We start from the raw sequence: 24,214 nt of genomic DNA, 5'->3' as shown, positions 1-24,214 counted from the left end.
TTTCTATGATAAATGAATAACCTGAATGAATATTAATAAGGATGGAGAGGACTTGAATAACAATGTAGATCAGTTGGACTTCACAGATATGTATAGAACATTCCACCCAATAACAGTAGATTATATACTCTTCTCAAGTGCATGTGGAACATCCTCAGGATAGACCATATGATAGGAAACAAAAAAGTCTTCACAAACTTTAAGCAATTGTGATTATAGAAAGTATCTTTTCTGATTACAATGGGAAGAAATTACAAATCAGGAACAGAAGGAGAAGAGGAAAACAAAAAAAAGTGAAAATTAAACAGCACACTCTCAAATAACCAATATATGAAACAAGAAATCATGGAGGAAATTAGAAAATGCCTTGAGACAAATAAAACCAAAAACAACATACCAAAAATCATGGATACAGAAAGCAGTGCTCTAATATCCCTACTCTTATTTAATTAATATTAACATTTAGCTCTATTTGCCTTACATTGAGCATCAAAGAAAAACATATTTCTTTAATATTTTTAAAAGGTAACTTTTTTGAAAGTGATAGATCTTGACACTGGTTCCTGGGACAAGAAGACATAGAGAGCAGGCAGGCAGGGGTAATTTCACTGGATGCTTTTTTTTGTTCTTGTGTTCAGTTGTCCGCACCCTGAAGGTCACCATCAATCCCTGTGGGATACATATGTGCATCAGAGAGTGACTCTCATGTGCCATGCGAGCCACTTCTATCCCTCCTCCTGCACCTCACCTGGAAGGAGAGCAGGGACAAGACACAGACCATGAAGTCCTTTCAGGTGGCCAGAAGTCCAGATGGCACCTAAACTCTAGAGCACACCTGGTAGGGAGAGGTCACGCTGGAGAGAAATAACTTTGTCTGTTGGGTGCTGCAGGATGAGCAGCCCCCTGTCCAGGCCAACATCACCCTGTAGGCTCAGACATCCAGTCTGGAACAAGGTGGATGCAGCCTCTTGCCGGCCCCTCTGGGCAGCATGGCTGGGAATGTCAAGTGTGAAGATACCTGTCATCTGCCTGGGGTGCAGACAGTGGTAGGTCAAGGATTCAGGGTAGCCAGGGATGAAGGTGAATGAAGGGAGGACACCTGAGCTGGTGATGAAACTCTCAGGAAGTCATCCCCAAATTTCATTCCTCCATTCCCTACAACCTCCTCCAGAAGAAGGAGTTGGCCTTCCATCCCCAATGCCATATACTCTTTGGGTAGAAAGTTGTCTGTCTGAACACTTGACTGCAGGAAACAGTAGACACTAAGGACAGCTTTGGACCAAAATGCCTTCTAGGAAGGTTTTATTCAATACTGGTTCATATGGAAGTTGTTGGAAGTCAATTTTAAAGAGAGGGCAGAATTATTCTTGACTGGCTTAGCTGGGAAACAGGGTTGGCATGGACGTTGGGGGAATGCATGTTTGAGATTCTCATTCTCTCTACTAGTTTTGAATTTCTTCTTCCACTTCTGCCCCACCCCCCCATCGCTTCACCTCCTCCTGCTCTTTCTCCATCTTTCTTCCCCATCCTAATCCTTTCTCCTCCTCCCTATCTCATCCTTTGTAGCCTCAGGTGACTTTCTCCACAAGGGGGAGCTGCCTGCTAGCAGTTCAGACCAGAGGAGGCAGGGGCTTTTTATGGTCCCACATTGATAGGTGAGTCAGTTTGGGAGAATGAAAGACTAGGCAGAAGGGCAGCAGTTTTGGGGAGGGGGAAGAGGTGGAGAAAAGGTAGGATCCGGATTTGGATTAGCCAGTTCTCTGCCAAGCAGGCATAAAGCAGAGTGTGGGGAAGGAAAGCTCCCTACAGGTAGTGGGAACTTCTGTGCCTGTAGCATGTATTATCGCCCAAGCTACCAACAGCAAAAAATGTGTAAGAGATGCTGGGCTCCAGGACCACACATCTTCAGCACAGGAGCACACACCCTGCATTCCATCTCTCCCTGAAACAACTGGCCTTTTCTGCCTGCTCTAAGAATTCTCACATGGAATAACCCCACTATATTTAAACTTCTCCATACCTTTCTCCCTGTCCAGCAGAAACCAGAAAAATGCCCACCCAGTAGGATACACAGTTCTGGGTGAAAAACTCCAAACTGATTCTTTCTGATCAGAAACAAGTTACCTTATTTCTTTCTTGACTCCCCTCCAGGTTTTTTGTTGTGTCTAATTTTTCTCCTTTGCCTGCACACATGGAGCTGCAAGGTTAACCTCCTGAGAACATCATTTTGATTCTACGCCCCACCCCCAACCTGGCAGCTGTTTAATGTGTCTGTGGTCTGCTGTGGGAAAGGGAAACTTTCTTTCCTGGCATCAGGCCACCCTCCTGTTTGGTGTTAACCTGCCTTTGCAGTAACACCTCAGCCTGATCCCTAAACCCCTTCTTCAGTTCGCACCCCTTAACACACTCCCACCTTTGTGCATCTGGTCATGTTTGCTGACACTCGAGGAACACTTACTGTGTTCCAGGCATCTTCATGTGCGTTGTGTGATGTATGACGTCTGGGACAGGCAGCAGAGGGACAAGTCTCAGGGGTCTTGAATAGCAAAGTGGGGATTAGAGGCAGGGCTGTCTGTTCACAAATTCCATTTTTTTTCTATGTATTTTCCCCCTGCATTCTGCCTCAGAATACATGTCTTAGTGTTATCTCAATTCTTTTTCAAAATCCCTCTTAAATATCTTCTTTATTTCTTCCTGAATTGTCATGTCTGCAAGCCTCATTCAGTTCCCACAGTCGGCCCTGAAACTATGGGGTCTCTTGCAAGTCTGGCGCAAGGATTTTCTCCATTTAAGCCTCTCCTCCCTACTGAGACCCTCATGGCCCTGAAGCAGACATGAGCTCTTATGTTTGGAGGTGCCCAAACTTTCAAGTGAAATGGATCAGTGTCACCTTTCAGAGCTTCCACAGATCATCTGAGTCCTCAGACAAAGCACTGCCATCCCTGAGCTCAGTTTCCTCCTCTGAGCAATGAGGACTGTTATGCCCACCAGGTGGGGACCAGCTGGGACTCCTTCCCTTGACCCTTTCTTGGCATCCAGATATTGGGACACACAGAGGGTGCTCTGTGATGACTGATGGCCATCTCCATGATGCCCAGACCATGGTGGGGGGAAAGTAGGGAAATGTTGAAGTTCACTGATTATTTGGGGTATGCTATGGAAATTGAGAAAGCTGTGTTGTGATAGAAAGTGCCCTTGCCTTGGAGTCAGAATTCCTGGGTTGGAATATGTGTTCTGTTTGCTGTGAGGCCCTTGGGTGAGTCAATGACCCGCTCAGCCTTTTTCTCTCTAACATAAAAAATATAATTAATAACAATCCCTTAGGTGGTTGTGGTGAGTAATTGATGAAGACAGTTATTATTTATAGAGTGATTCCCACATGTCTCATATTCTTTACTGGTTACTGTAGGTAATTTTTTAATTAACTCCGAATAAAGAATCATCCCCATTTTACAGATGAGGAAACTGAGGCTTAGATAGTTGAGTTGTTGAGACTCACGTAGTGGAGGGGCTGGGATGCAAACCTGCATGGAGTGTGACCCCAAAGCCTGTGCTCCTACCCCTTCTCTGGGCCACCTCCCTCACATGATCTGTCCTGGGAGAAGTGAGATGCTTTTCCCTGTCCAGGGAGTGAGGACAGCTCTGAGCCTGGTCACTTGGCACAGACCCTGGGTCCTTACTTCCTGGCTAAGAATCCTGGTTCTACTATCCTCTGTGAAGCTTGGACAAGTTACCCAGACTCTGGGCCTCAGAGTCCTCATTTGTGAGATGGGAATAGGAGCAGATCCTCCCTCCGAGGGTTGCAGTGAGAACTCGCTGGGGTAGGGCTCAGAGTCAGGAAGCGTGGTGGTGAGGTGTGGGTGGGAGTCAGGCCTTCTTACAAACTGTTGTGGTCCCTGAAGCTACATTGTCTGGCCTCTGATATCAGCTTCATAATTGAACTCCTATCAGAATATAATCTTTAAAGCCTATGGAAGAGGTGGCAGTGGGGCTTCTCCATGGAGATGCTAAGGATTTGTTCTCATTGGGTTTGGGTTCCTCCACATCCTCTCACAGGTGGAGAATCTCCTACAGGCAGGATCATCCTCTTTTATGCCCTACAAGGCCCCCTTCAGTGCTCTGAGCCATGCACAAGCATCCAACTGACCTTCCCATCGTCCAGATTTGCCACAGGTCAGGTTTACTGTGACCTGGCTTAAAACCGCCCACCAGCTGTGAAATCCCCAGACCAGCATCCACACTTGTGTAGACACCTACCATATGACCAGCAGTGTTCTCATCCTGCTGAAGGCTGACGATGTGCACTCCCTTGTCCTCTGCCAAACCAAGGACAGATCCATACTGTTTTCCCACAAAACCATCAGACTGGACCACTACCTCCGTGGTAAGGATATTCTCTTTGTCCAGACAGGTTAGTGTAGAATTGGGCTTGACGTTTCTGAGCTTTCGTTTCCTCGACTGATAAATGGGACGTGCCTCAGTTTGTTGTGGCAAGAATTCAATGAAATGATACTGGTAAGTAATGAACTTTACCTCTGTGCTCATATCAAGCACAGAGAAGTGGCAAATGTTATTATTCTTTGTTATTACTCCTAGAATCACCTCTCAAGAACTCAGTGTTTTCAGCTATAAAATGGAGACAAAATACCTTCTGGTAATTTAATTTTATTATTATAATTTTTTATATGAAGAGGATAAAGGCCTTTGTGAACTTCTAAATTTTAGATATAATGATGATTTTTTATCCTTACTCATATCTGGCTAAGAGAGTAGATTTTCCGTCTTTTTTGTTGTTGTTGATTTTTATTTTCTTGGTCTGGATCAATGCCTGACAGGTCTGCACATCCCATGACATGAAATTCCTTCCTATCACACCTACTAGGAAGCTTAGTAATCATCTCATTGTTTACAGAAACTCTGAAGCCCAGAGAAGGCAAATGAGTCGTCCAAGGTGACACAGCATTAAAATTTATTTCTAAAATATTTATAGAGCTTTATGAAGATTACAAAACACTTTTCTTATTTTTGTGATTACTGTGGAAGGAAACACATCATTTTACATGGATAAAATATTGATATGAATGACTCAAATGATCAAGCACATGTCAATATACATGCTTCTGTGGATTGGCTTATTTCATGTGTACAACTGCTCTGTACTACTTATCCCATTCATGGTTTATAGAAAGGAGCTGAGGGGGTAACAAGTGAAGGCTTCCTGAGGGTGTGAAGCTGGTGAGTGAGAGACCTTTGACAGGAATTCAGGCTCTGAGTTGGCTATTCACCAGCTGTGGGACTTCCTGCTGGTTAAGTTCTCTGAGTCTCAGTCTCTCTGACTGTAAAATAGGAAGATGATAATGCAGGGAGTCCTCCTTATCTGAGTATTTGTATATAATTCCCTGGAGTTAGGACAATTGTGTAGAGAAGCAGAAGTCATTGATAATAAAAAATATTCACAAATGAATTGATTATGTATAAATTAGCCTCCTCATTAAATCCTCCCTGCTCAACCCTGCCTGCATCTCAGATTGGGTTTCCCATCACAGAAATGACATTGTGGGTGTCTTTATTTAGATTCCCCTGGAGGCAGAGACTGAAACTAGGTCTTGGGTGCAGGTGGTTGGGATATGACTCAGTGAGGCTGGGATAAGAGATGGAGCGACTGAGACAGGGAAGGAGGGACACCCCAGAAAGGGTGAGTGAATTGGGTGCCCCGTGGGTGACTGAGGCTCAGCGCTACTGGGGACCCTCTGAGGAACTCTGTAGACCATTCCTCGGGATTGTCCCACGGAGGAGGGAGGCTGAGATGTGCCCACATTGGGTGGGTGGCATTTCCTGGTTGTGGAGAAATCCTGAGGCAGAGCACTGGGGAAGAGCTTCAGGAATCTGAGATAGAACGTGGCACCCCCAGCACTGCTGCGCTGAGATTCGGTCGCTGCAGAAGGTGGTGTGGAGCCCAGAAACCCTCTGCTCTAGGAGGTGATTTTTTCCTTGATGATGTGTGGCAAGCATCAGACCACACTGTGCCATTATAATCCACATTTATTGCCAAGTAAAATCAGAGATTTGGAAAGTGTATTTCAAGTAATTGATGGAAATGATGTTTGAGAACTGCTGGGATCCAGGTGAATCTTCCCACCTTTAAAAATAAAAGAAGGAAAATAAATCTATGATCCTAATGATTCTGCAGACACTTCAAAAGGAAACACTTTGATGAAAGAGGTCCCTTATGATATATAGAACAGTCAAATAATTTCAAATACCTTTTCAAAAATACCTTCTGATGATTGTGTTTGAATGTGAAATCTGAATTGAAGAGTTTGATTGTACTTGGTATAAGTTTGTAGGAAAAAAATTATGTCAACTTCCTTACACTCCCAACAGTTGTTCCTTCTAAGAACTGGTGCATAGTGGTCATTATATTTTATGCTTAATTAATACACAAATTAACTACAATTATTTTTATAATTGAAATGTTGTTCAAGTTGACGTTTGAATCAATTCCTCTTTGACAACTTCATTGAAACTGGGGCCTGATTTTTTGTGTAAGGTCCTTCTATTGGCTTTTGTTGTCTTTTCTGATACCAAGTGGCTGTTTGTGTTTATACCATTTGGTTGTGAAGAGTAAATAAGAAGTGCAGTGACTCAAACAGTGTTCTCAGTGCATGGGGACAGTTATGACCAACTGTGCCTGGGTATCTATCCTTCCTCTCTCTGAGACCTTCATCCTTTCATTGGCCTTTGTCACCCTCTAGGGCCCATGGCACTTGCTTGGTGGTACCTTGCCCTGGCCTGTTCTCCACGGGCAACACCTGGTTACCAGGCCTTCACAATCTGTTCACAGGGTCCTTCTCTTTGTTTGGTAGGAACCCCTGCCTGTATTCAGATGGAGAAAGACAGAGAACAGTCTTCTAGGGATGGTGTCTTGCTTGGCGCCCTCCCCATTAGCAGCATCATTGAGGTAACCAGAAGGTTGAGGTGGGTTGAGTGCAAAGAAACAATATTTGGGGAAAAAAGATACCCATCGTTCTTTCAAATTGCACTAAATAAAGGGAGTTACTCTCTCTACCCTAGACCAAGAGTTGAAGTCTGTCTTCACTGGGCCCCTGAGAGCTGGGTCTGGCCATATACTATTTCATAATAAGGGTCTTGGAAACAGAGGGAGGGTGACCTGCACAAGCTCTTGCTTTTGGCTGTGGTGTCAGTGCAGAGGCCAGAATCTGGTTCCCATTCCTTGCTTTAGCATGAGGACTGCACTATGCTGTGTGTTTCTATGAATTCTACTCAAACACTTAACGTTTTTCAGTATTTTAAAAATATTCCAAATTTTCATCAGTATGCATACATTTTACTTCATAGCTGAAAAATCTGGCTGAAAAAATTCTAGATGTTGTTAGGTCATAATCCCAAAAGCCTGCAATCATAAATGCTTGTAACCTTATCATTTGGGTGTCAGAATAGCAAATGGTAAAACACTGTCTTTGGCATAACCCCTGCTTTGCCACTTGTGATCTTGGGTCAATACTTAACTTCTCTAAGCACAAATTCCTTCCTACGTGAAATATTAGTATCTAGAGGCTAGGAATCTTCATCGAGTCATGGAGTAAGTCTACAGATTCATAGATTCTTAAATGGAATTCAGGGTCACCTTTTCATATTTAATGGCCATCGTGGGCAAGAAAGGAAAGATTAGGATGGCTTCATCATTCCATGCTTCCACCCAAGCATGTATTCACTCATGCATTCCCACACTCATTCAGTCATGCATTTACTTATGCATCTGTTAACCAATAGCAACTCCTTCTCTGTGGCAGGCCCTGGGCAGAATATCCCCTCCTCACAGAGTCCCCAGGTTCCCACAGTGAACTTCCTATAGTAATTGTCTGTTTTCTCTGGGCTGTCTCAGTTCCCCCTCCAGTGACTGTGTCCCAGTCTTCACCTGCCTTGGATTTGGTGGCCATTACCTCCCTTGTGCAGATATTCTATCCGTAGACAATGCCTCTCACCTGGTTGGAGAATTGTGATATATTCAAGGGAGCTGAGCACCCCACGTCCAAGCAGAATAGTGATGGGACCTACACCCTGGAAAGCTTGCCGTTGGTGAATGCCTTGGTGCAGAGGTCCGAGCGTGTGCTCCCCTGTAAAGTGCAGCATAAGGCACCGCCGCCCATTCAGGCTGGCCCCATAGTGTTCTCAGCTTCCCAGGGCATATACAAACCTACTGGGAGCTCAGGTAATCTCACCTCTACACCTGTGAGCAACTGGGTGACCTCTGTCTGCAAGTTGAATGAGGTAGTAACTCCCGGAGCCCCATGTGATATCCCCTCTGCCCATTGTCTCTTAGGTTCAGAGATGCCTGCCCTTATCTTTGTGGCTTTCCTCGTGGGCTTCAAAGTGCTGCTGGTGATCTGTTTCATAGTAACCTGTTTCCACAGGTGGTGGAACCTGTAGCAGGTGAGTTGATGGCAGTCTTAGTCCTTAGGGAGGGAGATCAGGGCCACCTTGCTGGGCTGGCAAGAGGTGTCCAGGGCGAGCCTAAAAGTCACACGATGATCCAGTCTCAAAGGAGAGTTGTGAAAAATTTTATTTTCTTCAGTTGTGTCTTGGAATTCTCAAAGGCTTTCAACTCTCATACATTATTTAGTGCCCTGGAACTTGAAGTTTGTACAGTTACATTCATTCGGACCCAGGAGGTGAAGGTCCAAAGTGTGTAGGTAGGATAAAGGTCCAAGCTTTGAGATCCAAACTCCAAACAGCCCCTCCATAAACCATTATGTACTCAGTTATCACATGATATGTCCTTGGAATGAATAAGGAAAGTTTTATTAGGAGCAACTAATGGAATCTATCTGGGGGACTTGGATGTATTGACTAATAAGACTTCATTTCTGATCAGTGCCATGGACCCAGGTCAAGCAAAGTGACTGCATAAGAGTGTGCTCAAAAACATTTGTGGAATTAATGAATGGATGCTTTCCCCCTACAGCTCCTGCATACGTTGATATACTGCCTTTTGCCCTGTGCAAGGGGCTCAAGTGGAGACAAGCTGTAAGGACTGAAGGTGACCAAAACCCCCCTCCCCCACCCCATCCTTCACTCTGCCATCCCCACCTCCACCACACACATGATCCCTTCCACACACCCTCCTACTTTCCATCTGACTGAGCTTTGGAACTGAGTGAAGGGTGGATTTCGGTCATGGAGATCCGGAATGTCTGACCCTCATCCTGTGAGCTTCAAACTGGCCTCACCTCCACCCAAAGCTAATCAAGTAGATCAATAAAAAAGATTCCCATTGTGCCCCAGATCATCAACACCCTTTAATTTTCAGAGTTCTTTTTACTTACATCTAGAGCTTTTGCAAGTGTGATTTTTTAACACATATATATTTAAAATCATGAAATTAAAGAAGCATTTTTCTATTTTGAAATTTACAGAGCATAATAAAAATTATCCATGGACCTATCTACTATGCTATCTTTGCAATTGTTCACATTTTGTTATGGTCTGTTGTTCATTTTAAAATTACTGTCCTGCAGGGAAGCAACCTAAATGCACATGAACGGATGAATGGATAAAGAAGATGGGGCACATATATACAATGGAATATTACTCAGCCATAAAAAGGAATGAAAATGAGTTATTTGTAGTGAGGTGGATGGACCTAGAGTCTGTCATATAGAGTGAAGTAAGCCAGAAAGAGAAAAACATATACCATATGCTAACTCATTTATATGGAATCTTAAAATAAAATATGGTGCTGGCTATTCTTTCCCAGTGACAGGGCAAGAGTTAAGATGCAGATGTAGAGAACGGACTTGAGGACATGGGGTGGTGGGTGAAGGGGAAGCTGGGACAAAGTGAGACAGTAGAATTTATATACATACACTATCAAATAAACTACAGAGCTCGTGGGAAGCTACTGCATAACACAGGGAGATCAACTGGATGATGGGTGATGACTTAGAGGGCTAGGATGGGGAGGGTGGGAAGGAGTCGCCGGAGGGAGGGGATATGGGGATAGATGTATAAATACAGCTGATTCACTTTGTTGTACAGCAAAAAGTGACACAACAGTGTAAGGTAATTATATTGCAATAAAGAGCTAAGAAGTAAAATAAAATTAATGTCCTGAGTTTGGTATTTATAATGTCAATCATGATTTTATACTTCTACAACGTATGTGTAAATTTTTAAGCAGTATACACTATTACTGGCATGTTTTAACTTTTATATAAATGCTATTATGCTTCATCCAGCATCATAGGACTTTAATTTTTTATACTTACAGTTTGTGGGATTTATTCGTGTAATGTACGTAGCGTCATTTTGTTAATTTTCATTGCTCTATATAGCTTCTATTGCCAGAGTACGCCACAATGTATTGATTTTTTATGTGATGGATGTTAAATCCTTATCTAGTGTTTTGCTAACACAGTTTTGCCCAAATATTCTTATCTTTGGTTCCTTGGCACATATAGGAAAGTCCTCTCCTGGTGTGGTCAACAAAGCAGGCTGTTAATATCATTTGGAGCTTTTGTTTTATATATATATATATTTTTTTTTTCCAATTCTTGGTCAAGCTTTGCTCTTTCCATTTATGTCATTGATCTCACTTTATTTTGTGTGTGTGTATGTGTGTATGTGTGTTTGGGGATCTTCTTGAGTTTTTTTTTTTTTTTTTTTTTTGATGTGCACTGCCCTTTTGCCATACCTCAAGTTTCCATAAATTTCTGGTTCTTTTAATGAGGTTTTTGTTTGTTGTGCTCCTTGTCTATCTCTCTGACCAAACTCCCCTGTCTTAGTTAGAATAGCTTTATAAGAAGTTTTAATATCTCAGTTGGGTAAATCTTCCCACCTTTTCTTGTTCTTCAGAACTGTCGTGGCTATTTTTGACCCCAGTGAATTTTAGTTTACTTTATTTTCTGCTTTTTAGAAATTGAACTATAATTGATTTACAATATTATGTTAGTTTCAGGTGTACAACGTAGTGTTTCAAGATTTTTATAGATTATACTCCATTTAAAATTACTACATAATAATGGCTAAATTTTCCTGAGCTGTGTAATATATCCTTGTTGCTTATTTATTTTATACATAGTAGTTTGTATCTCTTGATCCACTTCCCTCTCCCCACTGGTAACTACTAGTTTATTCTCTACACCTATGAGTCTCTTTCTGTTTTGTTATAGTCATCCGTTTTATTTTTTAGATTTCACATATAAGTGATAACAGAGTACTTACCCTTCTCCGTCTGACTTATCTTACTAAGCATAATAAACTGCAGTCCATCCACATTGTTGCAAATAGCAGAATTTCACTTTTTTAAATGACTAAGTATTTTCCATTATATATATATGTATGTATAATGTATTATAAATATATATATGTTATATATACACCACATCTTTTTTACCCATTCATCTGTTGATAAACACATATGTTGCTTCCATTTCTCAACTATTATAGATAATGCTCATATGAACATTGTGGTGCGTGTATCTTTCCAAAGTAGTGTTTTTGTTTTCTTTGAATAGAGTGGAATTGCTGGGTTATAAGGTAGTTCCATTTTTACTTTTTTGAGGACCCTCCACACTCCTTTACAGAGTGGCTGCATCAATTGACAATGCCACCAAACGTGTACTATGGTTTCCTTTTCTCCACATCCTCACCAACATTTGTTCTTTGTAGAATTTTTCATGATAGCCATTTTGACAGGTGTAAGGTGATGTCTCATTGTGGTTTAAAGTTTGCATTTTCTGGTGATTAGTGATGTTGAGCATGTTTCACATGCCTGTGGGCCATCTTCATGTCTTCTTTGGAAAAATGTCTACTCAGGTGTTCTTTCCATTTTTCAATCAGGTTGTTTTTTTCATATTGAATTTTATGATCTGTTTCTATATTTTGGGTATTAACCCCTTATCAGTCATATTATTTGCAAAATATTTTCTTCCATTCAGTAGGTTGTCTTTTTGTTTTGTCAGTGGTTTCCTTTTCTGTGCAAAACCTTTTCATTTTAGTTAGGTCTCATTCAATTACTTTTGCTTTTGTTTGTTTTGCCTTAGGAGACAGATCCAAAAAGTATTGCTACAATCTATGTCAAAGAGTGTTCTGCCTATGTTCTCTTCTAGGAGTTTTATGTTTACAGTTTTGTTCTTTAATTCAGTTAAAATTTATTTTTGTGTATGATGTGAAGGAATGTTCTAATTTCATTCTTTTACATGTAGCTGTCTAATTTCCCCAGCACTACTTTGTGAAGAAACTGCCTATTCTCCATTGTATATTCCTGCATTCTTTGCCATAGATTACTTGACCATCAGTGTGTGGATTTATCTCTAGGCTCTCTATTCTTCTCCATCAATCTTTGTGGCTGTTTTGTGCCAGTAGCTGTGTAGTATAGTCTGAAGTGAGAAAGACTTCAGACTATACTACAAGCTTGTTCTTTATTTCCCAAGATTGCTTTGGCAATTCGGGGTCTTTTGTGGTTTCATATAAATTTAGGATTATTTGTTTTCTACCTATGTGAAAAATGTCATGGATATTTTGATAAAGATTGTATTAAATCTATAGATTTTTTTGGGTAGTATAAACATTTTAACAATATTAGTTTTTCCAGTCCAAGAACATGGGATATCTTTCCATTTCTTTGCATTGTCTTCAATTTCCTGCATCAGTGTTTTATAGATTTCAGAGTATAGCTCTTTCATCTCCTTGTATAACTTTATTCCTAGGTATTATGAGTAAATTGTTTTTGATGATAATTTATTTTATTTTTAAGCTCTTTATTGGAATATAATTGCCTTACACTGTTGTGCCAGTTTTTGCTGTACAACAAAGTGAATCAGCTGTATTTATACATATATCTGCATATCCCCTCCCGCCCATGACTCCTTTCCACCTTCCCTATCCCAGCCCTCTAAGTCATCACCCATCATCCAGTTGATCTCCCTGCGTTATGAAGCAGCTTCCCAGTAGCTATCTATTTTACATTTGGCAGTGTATATATGTCAATGCTCCTGTTTCATTTCAACCCAGCTTCACCTTCACCCCCCAACCCATGTCCTCAAGTCCGTTCTCTACGTCTGCATCTTTATTCTTGCCCTGTCACTGGTTTCATCACTACCATTTTTTTAGATTCCATATATATGAGTTAGCTTACGATATTTCTTTTTCTCTTTCTGCCTTACTTCACTCTGTATGACAGACTCTAGGTCCATCCACCTCACTACAAATAACTCAGTTTCATTCCTTTTTATGGCTGAGTAATATTCCATTGTATATATGTGCCCCATCTTCTTTATCCATTCATCTGTTGATGGACATTTAGGTTGCTTCCAAGTCCTGGGTATTGTAAATAGTGCTGCAACAAACTTTGTGGTACATGTTTCTTTTTGGATTATGATTTTCTCAGGGTATATGCCCAGGAGTGGGAATGCTGGGTCATATGGTAGGTCTAGTTTTAGTTTTTTAAGGAAGGTCCTTACAGTTTTCCATAGTGGCTGTAACAATTTACATTCCCACCAAGAGCACAGGAGAGTTGCCTTTTCTCTGCATCCTCCACAGCATTTACTATTTTTAGATTTTTTGATGATGGCCATTGTGACCAGAAGGAGGTGATACCTCATTGTGGCTTTGACTTGCTTTTCTCTAATGATTAGTGATGTTGAGCATCTTTTCATGTGTTTGTTAGTTTTGTGCATGTCTTCTTTGGAGAAATGTCTACTTAGGTTTTCAGCCCATTTGTGGATTGGGTTATTTGCTTTCTTGATTTGAGTTACATGAGATGCTTACATATTTTGGAAATTAGTCCTTTGTCTGTTGCTTCATTGGCAAATATTTTCTGCCATTCTGAGGGTTGTCTTCTTGTGTTGTTTTTGGTTTCTTTCTCTGTGTAAAATCTTTCAAGTTTCATTAGGGCCCATTTGTTAATTTTTGATTTTATTTCCATTATTCTAAGAGGTGGTTCAAAAAGGATCTTGCTTTGATGTATGCCATAGAGTGTTCTGCCTATGTTTTCCTCTAGGAGTTGTATATTGTCTGGTCTTACATTTAGGTCTTTAATCCATTTTGAGTTTATTTTTGTATATGGTGTTATGAAGTGTTCTAATTTCATTTTTTTAAATGTAGCTGCCCAGTTTTCCCAGCACCGTTTATTGAAGAGACTCTCTTTCCTGCATTGTATATTTTTGCCTCCATTGTGAAAGATAAGGTGCGCATACGTGCATGGGTTTATCTCTGGGGTCTCTATCCTCTTCCATTGATCTATATTCTTGTTTTTGTTCCAGTACCATACTGTCTTGTTCACTGTAGCCTTGTAGCATAGTTTGAAGTCAGGGAGCCTGATTCCACCAGCTGCGTCTTTCCTTCCAAGATTGCTTTGCTTATCTGGGGGCTTTTTCATTTCCATACAAATCATAAGATTTCTTCTTCTAGTTCTGTGAAAAATACCATTGGTAATTTGATAGGGATTGCATTGAATCTGTAAATTGCTTTGGGTAGTATAGTCATTTTCACCATGTTGATACTTCCAATACAGGAACCTGGGATATCATTCCATTCCTTTGCATTGTCTTCAATTTCTTTCATCAGGGTTTTATGGATTTCAGAGTGTAAGTCTTTCATCTCCTTGTATAAGTTTATTCCTAGGTGTTATGAGTATATTCTTTTTGATGCTTTTTGAAGTGAGATTGTTTTCTTCTTTTTCTCTTTCTGAGAATTCATTGTTGGTGTATAGAAAGGCAGCAGATTCCTATATATTAATCTTGTATCCTGAAGTGTTACTGAATTCATATTTTAGTTCTAATACTGTTTGTGTGTATGTGTGCATGTCTGTGTGTGTGTGTGTGTAGTGACTTTAGGGTTTTGTCTAGATGGTATCATGTCATCTGAAAATATTGACAGGTTTATTTTCTTCCCTTCCAATTTGGACACCTTTTGTTCCTTTTTCTTGTCTACTGTTGTGGCTAGAACATCCAATACTGTGTTAAATACAATTGGTAAGAATAGGCATCCTTGTCTTGTCCCAGAATTTAGTGGGAAGGCTTCAGCTTTCCAATACTGAAATGTTAGCTATGGGTTTGTCATAAATAACTTTTAGTTTGTTGAGATATATTCTGTTTATCTCAACTATGATGAGAGTTTTTACTGTGAATGGATGGTAAATTTTGCCCAAGGCTTTTCCTGTGTCTATAGAGAAGCTCATGTGATTTTTATCCTTCCTTTCGTTGCTGTGGTTTATTACACTGATATGAGAATACTGAACCATCCTTGCATCCCCTGCATACATCCCACTTGGTCATGGTATATGATCTTTCTAATATATTGTTGAATCCGTTTGCTAATATTTTGTTTATTTGATTTTTTCATCTGTATTCTTTAGGGATATTGGGGTGTAAGTTTCTTTTTCTTGTAGTGTGTTTGCCTGGTTTTGGTGTCAGAGTAATGGTGATCTCGTGGAATGAATTTTGTAGCATTTCATCCTCTTCAATATTTGGAATAGTTTGAGAAGGATAGCATTAGCTCTTCTTCACAGGACTTTAGGTCCTGGACTTTAGGTATGCTGGCAGTTTTAAAATTAAAATCCATTTTCACTACCCATGATCTGTGTGCCTATTTCATCCTGATTCAGTTTTGGAAAGTTGTATGTTTCTAGAAATTTGTTCATGTCTTCTAGGTTGTCTAATTTGTTGGGCTATAGATCTTCATCGTATTCTCATGATTTTTTTCTGTATCTGTGATATCAGTTGTTATTTCTCTTTTGTCTTTTCTTGTTTTGTTTATTTTGGTCCACTGTCTTATCTTCTTGATCAGCCTGGCTAAAGGTTCATCACTTTTGTTTATCTTTTCAAAAAACCTGTTCTTTGTTTCATTTATCTTTTCTATTTTTTTGTCTCTATTTTATTTATATCCTCTCTGATCTTTATTATTTCCTTCCTTCTGCTGACTTTTGGCTTTGTCTGTTCCCCATTTCCTAATTCACTTATATGGTAGGTCAGGTTGTTTAATTGAGATTTTCCTTGTTTCTTGAAGTAGGCCTGTATTGCTATAATCATCCCTCTTCAAACTATTTTTGCCATATCCATAGATTTTGGAAAGTTTTGTTTTTATTTTCATTTGTCTTATGATATTTTTTGATTACCTCTTTGATTTCTTCATTGTTCCATTGGGTTTTTTTTTTTTTTGGGGGGGTACACCAGGTTCAATCAACTGTTTTTATACACATATCCCCATATTCCCTCCCTTCCTTGACGCCCCCCCCTCGAGTCCCCCCCACCCTCCCTGCCCCAGTCCTCTAAGGCATCTTCCATCCTCGAGTTGGACTCCCTTTGTTATACAACAACTTCCCACTGACTATTTTACAGTTGGTAGTATATATATGTCTGTGCTACTCTCTCGCTTCTTCTCAGTTTCCCCTTGACCCCCCTGCCCCCTCCCATACCTCGAGTTCTCCAGTCCATTCTCTGTATCTGCTTCCTTGTTCTTGTCACTGAGTTCATCAGTACCATTTTTAGATTCCGTATATGTGAGTTAGCATACAATATTTGTCCTTCTCTTTCTGACTTACTTCACTCTGTATGACAGATTGTAGTTCTATCCACCTCATTACATATAGCTCCATCTCATCCCTTTTTATACCTGAGTAATATTCCATTGTATATATATGCCACATCTTCTGTATCCATTCATTTGTTGATGGGCATTTAGGTTGCTTCCATATCCTGGCTATTGTAAAGAGTGCTGCAATAAACATTATGGTACAAGTTTCTTTTGGGATTATGGTTTTCTTTGGGTATATGCCCAGGAGTGGGATTACTGGATCATATGGTAGTTCTATTTGTAGTATTTTAAGGAACCTCCAAATTGTTTTCCACAGTGGCTGTACCAACTTACAGTCCCACCAACAGTGCAGGAGAGTTCCCTTTTCTCCACACCCTCTCCAACATTTGTTGTTTCCAGACTTTGTGATGATGGCCATTCTGATTGGTGTGAGGTGATACCTCATTGTGGCTTTGACTTGCATTTCTCTGATGATGAGTGATGTTGAGCATCTTTTCATGTGTTTGTTGGCCATCTGTATGTCTTCTTTGGAGAATTGTCTATTTAGGTCTTCTGCCCATTTGTGGATTGGGTTATTTGCTTCTTTGGTATGAAGCTGCATGAGCTGCTTGTATATTTTGGAGGTTAATCCTTTGTCCGCTGTTTCATAGGCAATTATTTTTTCCCATTCTGAGGGTTGCCTTTTAGTCTTGTTTATGGTTTCTTTCACTGTGGAAAAGCTTTTAAGTTTCATGAGGTCCCATTTGTTTATTCTTGATTTGATTTCCATGATTCTAGGAGGTGGGTCAAAAAGGATGTTGCTTTGATGTATGTCAAAGAGTGTTCTGCCTATGTTTTCCTCTAGGAGTTTTCTAGTGTCTGGCCTTGCATGTAGGTCTTTAATCCATTTGGAGTTTATTTTTGTGTATGGTGTTAGGAAGTGTTCTAATTTCATTCTTTTACATGTTGCTGTCCAATTTTCCCAGCACCACTTATTGAAGAGGCTGTCTTTTTTCCATTGTATACTCGTGCCTCCTTTGTCAAAGATCAGGTGCCCATATGTGTTTGGGCTTACTTCTGAGTTCTCTATTCTATTCCATTGATCTTCCTTTCTATTTTTGTGCCAGTACCATACTGTCTTGATCACTCTGGCCTTGTAGTATAGTTTGAAGTCAGGAAGCCTGATTCCACCAACTCCATTTTTCCTTCTCAAGATTGCTTTGGCTATTCGGGGTCTTTTGCGTTTCCATACAAATCGTAAGATTTCTTGCTCTAGTTCTGTGAAAAATGCCATTGGTAATCTGATCGGGATTGCATTAAATCTGTAAATTGCTTTGGGTAGTACAGTCATTTTCACGATGTTGATTCTTCCAATCCAGGAACATGGTATGTCCCTCCATCTGTTGGTGTCATCTTCGATTTCTTTCCTCAATGTCTTAAAGTTTTCTGCATACAGATCTTTTGCCTCCTTAGGCAGGTTTATTCCTAGGTATTTGATTCTTTTTGTTGCAATGGTGAATGGGAGAGTTTCCTTAATTTCTCTTTCTGCTCTTCCGTTGTTAGTGTATAGGAATGCAAGAGATTTCTGTGCATTAATTTTGTATGCAGCTATTTTACTAAACTCATCAATGAGTGCTAGCAGTTTTCTGGTAGAGTCTTTAGGGTTTTCTATATATACTATCATGTCATCTGCAAAGAGTGATAATTTGACTTCTTCTTTTCCAATTTGGATTCCTTTAATTTCTTTTTCTTCTCTGATTGCTGTGGCTAACACTTCCAAAACTATGTTGAATAACAGTGGTGAGAGTGGACACCCTTGTCTTGTTCCTGTTCTTAGAGGGAATTCTTCCAGTTTTTCTCCATTGAGAACAATGTTGGCTTTTGGTTTGTCATATATGGCTTTTATGATGTTGAGGTAATTTCCTTCTATGCCCATTTTCTGGAGAGCAGAAGGAAAGAAATCATAAAGATCAGAGCAGAAATAAATGAAAAAGAAAGGAAAGAAACCATAAGAAAAATAAATAAAACTAAAAGCTGGTTCTTTGAGAAGAAAAACAAAATTGATAAACCATTAGCCAGACTCATCAAGAAAAAAAGGGAGAAGATGCAAATCAACAGAATTAGAAATGAAAAAGGAGAAGTCACAACGGACACCTCAGAAATACAAAACATCATGAGAGACTACTACAAGCAACTCTATGCCAATCAATTGGATAACCTGGAAGAAATGGATACATTCTTAGAAAAATACAATCTTCCAAGACTGAACCAGGAAGAAATAGAAACCATGAACAGACCAATCACAAGTACAGAAATTGAGGCAGTGATTCAAAATCTCCCAACACACAAAAGCCCAGGACCAGATGGATTCACAGGCGAATTCTATCAAACATTTCGAGAAGAGTTAACACCTATCCTTCTCAAACTCTTCCAAAATATTGCAGAAGGCGGAGCACTCCCAAACTCATTCTATGAGGCTACCATCACCCTGATACCAAAACCAGGCAAAGATGTCACAAAAAAAGAAAACTACAGACCAATATCACTGATGAATATAGATGCAAAAATCCTCAACAAAATACTAGCTAACAGACTGCAACAGCACATTAAAAAAATCATACACCACGATCAAGTGGGGTTTATCCCTGGGATGCAAGGATTCTTCAATATACGCAAATCAATCAACGTGATACATCACATCAACAAATTGAAGGATAAAAACCATATGATCATTTCAATAGATGCAGAAAAAGCTTTTGACAAAGTTCAACATCCATTTATGATAAAAGCTCTCCATTGGGTTTTTAGTAGCAAGTTCTTTTAGTCTCCATGTGCTTGTGCTTTTCCAATTTTTCTCCCTGTAATCATTTTACTTTCATACCATTGTGGCTGTCAAAAATGCTTGATCTAATTTCTATTCTCTTGAATTTGTTGCAACTTGATTTGTGGCCTAGCATGTGATCTACCCTGGAGAGTGTTCCATGTGCACTTTAAAAGGTGTGTATGCTGCTGCTTCTGTGTGTTTATCTATTAATTTCAACTAGTCTACCGTGTCACTTAAGATCACTGTTTCCTTATTGATTTTCTCTCTGGACAATCTGTACATTGATACAAAAGGGTGTTAAAGTCATCTGCTATTGTTGCATTATTGCCAAATTCTCCATCTGTTAATATTTGCTTTATATTTTTAGGTGCTCCTGTATATATGCATACATGTTAATAAGTTTAATATCCTCTTCTTGTATTGTTGTTTTATCAATATATAATGCCTTTGTCTTTTGTTATAGCCTTTGCTTTAAAGTCTATTTTGTCTGATATGAGTATTGATACCCCCACTTTCTTGTCATTTGTATGAAATCTCTTTTTTTTCCCCAGTTTCACTCTCCAATTTCATTTCAGAGTCACTCTTTCAAGTTTCATGAAAAACCGTTTTCAAATTATTAATTGATTGCCTTGAATTTACATATTACTTTGGGAAAATTGACATCTTTTCCAATATTGAGTTTACTCTTTCATGGATATGATATACCTCTATTTATTTAGTTTTTAAAGTAATTTTAAATTCACAATTTACAATTGTTTTTTCCCCTAATCATCTTATGCATTTTTACTTACAGTTATCTTTAATAATTTTGAGTTTATGCAATCTTTAAAATTTATAATTTCTGCCTTCCATAGTTTTGACTACTAACTGTAATTGATGTAAGTCATCAATGTTTTATCCAGCAAGCTTACGTACCTCTTAGCATTGTTAAAAGGAAAGGCATTTTTTTGTGTGTGTGTAACTCTGTTAACATTAACCCAATCATCCAAATTAGTTTCATCTTTCTCAAAGATTGGTATCCAAATGATCTATGAGACAGATATTTCTACAAGTTTTATATATGGAAACTGAAGTCTCTCTAACTTTCTCCTATTTTCCACCTCTGTGAGGAAACAACTTTCAAATCTTTTAACTGCCTTTTTTAGGTTTTAATGCCAAATGTCGTACAGCATGCCTCTAGAGCAACTTCCTGTTTTCTCACGCTTTGGCATTATTTATTGCTATCCCACTATGGAAGATATGTATGTAATGTTTTGTTACACCTGACCTCATGACACACACATGCATGTTATAGCCTTTTCACCCTAAAATAACTTAGGGTGGATATCTTAATAGACAGTGTCTATGTTATTGTGACTATGAGATTGTTATTTATAGCTGATTTTATAACATTGTGAGTTTTGGTTTATGTTGATCCTCTTGTATGTATGTTTGTGTAACCACCACCATGATCAGGATGCAACACGTTCCATGACCACAAAGTCTCCCATGTGCTAGCCCTTTAAAGTGACACATAGCCCCACCAAACCACACCTCCGGCAAATGCCATTCTGTTTTCGATACATATAATTTTCAGAATATTGTATCTGTGGAATTGATATTTTGAGATTGGCTTTGTTTTCTCAGCATAATGCCTTCAAGAGACTTTCAGTTGTTGCACACATGTACAGTTTATGCCTTTGAGTTGCTGAGTAGTATTTCCTGGTATGGATGCACCGCAGTTTGTTAAGCTGTTCACCTATTGTTATATATTTGAATTTCTTCCAGGTTTCTTTTGCTTTAAAAAGAAATCTGCTATAACATTCATGTACTGGTTTTGTGTGGACATAGTTTTCAGTTCTCTGAGATAAAGGCTTTGGATGTAATTTCTAGGTCCTATAACCCACTTCCTCTCCTGAAAAAAGTAGGAAATTCTTTTTTTTTTTTTTTTTTTTTTTTTTTTTTTATGCAGGCCATACAAGTTTTGAGGTCCACATTGCACTGTGTTTTTTGGAGCTAAGTTTTACCAGTTATATCAATAAAGGGCTGGAATAGGAAGTCAGATCTTGTTCCATCCCATAGTTGAGGGTCCCTGGCAAGCCCTCTTTCTTTTTCCCCCTGAGTAGCTCTTGGTTGAGGTAGGTACATAATGAGACCACAAGCCTGCCCATCCTTGGGTACTGGACTTTGGACTTTGGAACACAGCCCACAACCACAGTTCTTTCTTGATATCTGTGATTTTGGCTGGGATTCCAGAGGGGAGATCATCATGAATGGGGTGAGGGGCCCATTGGAGAAATCAGAGGCCCCAGGTGCGGGAGGAACCCTCATTTCTGCTAGGCCTGTCCAATCTGTGAAAACATGAGATAAGTAACTCCTCACTTTGTAGCCATGTTCTCTGACTGATCTCTATATCACCATCTAGAAGCAGGAACTATAAGAATCTAGTAGTAAAGTACTGTCTCACAGCCATTTCACCCCTTCATAGACACTTCCTCTTACATCATGGGGGGTGTGGCTTCTCTCCTCTCCACAGAGCACAGAAGTTCAGGTTCTCCCCAAGACACACATTTGGACAGAGCAGGCTCCTCAGGCCTCCACGATGCCCATCCCTGCCTCCTGGTCCCACCCTCCTCCTCTTTGCCTGCAGCTGACTCTACTGCTTGGACTCACAGGTGAGCATTCCTTGGGGTAGAATCCCCTCTCCCTGACCACTGGACCCTCCCATGCCCCTGTACTTTTAACGTCTGCATGTAGGTATGAGTGTTGCACCCAGGGCAGCCACAGAACACTAAGGACTGGGCATTACTGAGAGAATTAAATCAGGTACATGAGCATTTCCTCTGTGGATCCATTGCCCACAGCTTTTTACCAGAGGCACTGAAACAGATGATGCTTCAAACACCAAAAATGACGGCTTTTTGTGTATTAACTTGTCTGTTCCTCACAACATCCCAGTGTGATAGTTATGACCATTATCTCTGATTTGCTGTTGCAGAAACTGAGGCGTAGGCAGTAACTTGCCCAATGTCACCTATCTAAGGCAGTGGAGCACTGGAATGCAATCCAGGCCAGAAAACTCCAGGGCTGTTTCTTTTAACCACGTTGTACTGCTCAGCTTCTCAGAGGAGGCTGATGGCAGAAAAATCAGAAAATACTGAGAAGCATCTTCACCCATCATGCCACTCAGAGAACAGCAGAATTCAAATCCTGCTGTGTGTTCTCCCAAACTTGTCAGTGATGTGTTGGATGGCTTCTATGTGCTAATTGTTTTTTCACTGAGCATTTAACATGTCTTATAATTTCATTAAATCCTCAAAACAACCTGTACACTAGCATGCTAGGCTACACTTTAATATATGTCTGTGGATGCATGTATTTATGTGCGTGTGTGTATGTATGTGTATGAGTGGGGGTGAGGAAGTGTTCCCAGACACACAGGATTTCAAAAACACTTCCTTATTGTTCCCCTTAATCACTTTTCAGTCTACATGAGATGAAACAAACAGATTATTAGCTTTTCCTGTCTTTCAGCAATATCCTTCCTTTTCTACTTCTCTATAAATCTATGCCTTACCCTCACCCAAACTCTTAAAGCAAGAAAGCATCTCTCTTGTTAAATGAGTAGAACTTTGTGCATTGCTATCTTAGAGTCCCCTCTTCCATGCTGATAGGAATGAGGAGAAAATGAGGGGTTAAAAGACACAGAGACTCTTGTGTATATGACCTGTATACCCATATCCATATATATATCTATATCTATCCCTATATCCATACCCGTATCTACAAGTATCTATATCTATATCATCAAATGCTAGTTGCAGCCTTCAGGCCTGAAGAAATCTAATGAGTAATAACTGTTCATTTTCTTGAACATTCATGTGCCAGACATTGTTGGAAATGCCCACGGCTGTTAGCTCATGTGATCATTATATCCAAGCTACATACTCTTGTCACCCCTACCTTACAGATGAGAAAATTTAACAAGGAGAAGTTCAAGGTCACTCACTGGTAAATGATAAAGGTATGATTTTAACTCAAGCAATCTTATACTAGAGTTCATGATTTTAACATCGCTCTTCTTGATACTGTGGTCCTGCTTCCAGCACATGAGATTTCTGCAGCTTCTACAAATGGGTGTGTAGAAAGGTGGAGTGTGGGGAAGAGGGTTTGTGGTTTTCTTCTTTACGCTATCCTGCTGCTTGCATACATGCAAGTTCCTTTTTGTTTTCCACCAAGTCATCTCCATGGGGAACTCAGTTTCTGACATAATTTTCACAGAGATGACCCACTAAAAATAGAACTCAGTGTTTCAGGGAGATGTCACACAAGACAATTCACACATCATACATATATTTTTTGGATACGTACTATATGCCAGGAACAGTTATAGGAATATGGGATGCACTGGTGAATAAAAGTCAAAGTAGCTGCCCTCATGGTTATTTATCTCAGTGGAAGAACTGACAATAAACAATACACTTATATTTAGGTAAATAGTATAATATATTATAATGTGATAAGTGTTAGAAAAAGAAGAGAGAGGGCCTTCCTAGGTGGTGCAGTGGTTGAGAATTCACCTGCCAATGCAGGGAACAGGGGTTTGATTTCTACTCCAGAAGATCCCACATGCTGCGGAGCAGCTAAGCCCGTGCACCACAACTACCGAGCCTGCGCTTTAGAGCCTGTGAGCAACAACTATTGAGCCCATGTGCTGCAACTATTGAAGCCCACGCGCCTAGAGCCAGTGTTCTGCAACAAGAGAAGTCACGGCAATGAGGAGCCTGCGCAGCACAACGAAGAGTAGCCCCCACTCACCGCAACTAAAAAGAAAGCCCATACATAGCAAAAAAGACCCAACACAGCCAATAAAAT

At 40.0% G+C, this 24,214-nt stretch overlaps 1 protein-coding gene across 1 annotated transcript in view; it reads left to right on the top strand.

Moving 5' to 3' along the window:
* The first annotated feature begins 989 nt into the window (after positions 1–989).
* Positions 990–24,214, top strand: part of LOC130833954 (signal-regulatory protein beta-1-like) — a 50,826-nt gene continuing 27,601 nt past the window's right edge. Inside the window, exons 1-6 of the mRNA XM_057704072.1 lie at positions 990–1,046; positions 4,228–4,411; positions 6,867–6,961; positions 7,993–8,233; positions 8,345–8,418; positions 21,876–22,014. Coding sequence (XP_057560055.1) covers positions 990–1,046; positions 4,228–4,411; positions 6,867–6,961; positions 7,993–8,233; positions 8,345–8,418; positions 21,876–22,014 — 790 coding nt within the window. The remainder of the gene's footprint in view (positions 1,047–4,227; positions 4,412–6,866; positions 6,962–7,992; positions 8,234–8,344; positions 8,419–21,875; positions 22,015–24,214) is intronic.

Source organism: Hippopotamus amphibius, chromosome 12, assembly GCF_030028045.1.
Source record: "Hippopotamus amphibius kiboko isolate mHipAmp2 chromosome 12, mHipAmp2.hap2, whole genome shotgun sequence".
Lineage (NCBI taxonomy): Eukaryota > Metazoa > Chordata > Mammalia > Artiodactyla > Hippopotamidae > Hippopotamus > Hippopotamus amphibius.
Note: the sequence above shows the minus strand (reverse complement) of the source record. Positions and strands in the feature narration are given on the sequence as shown.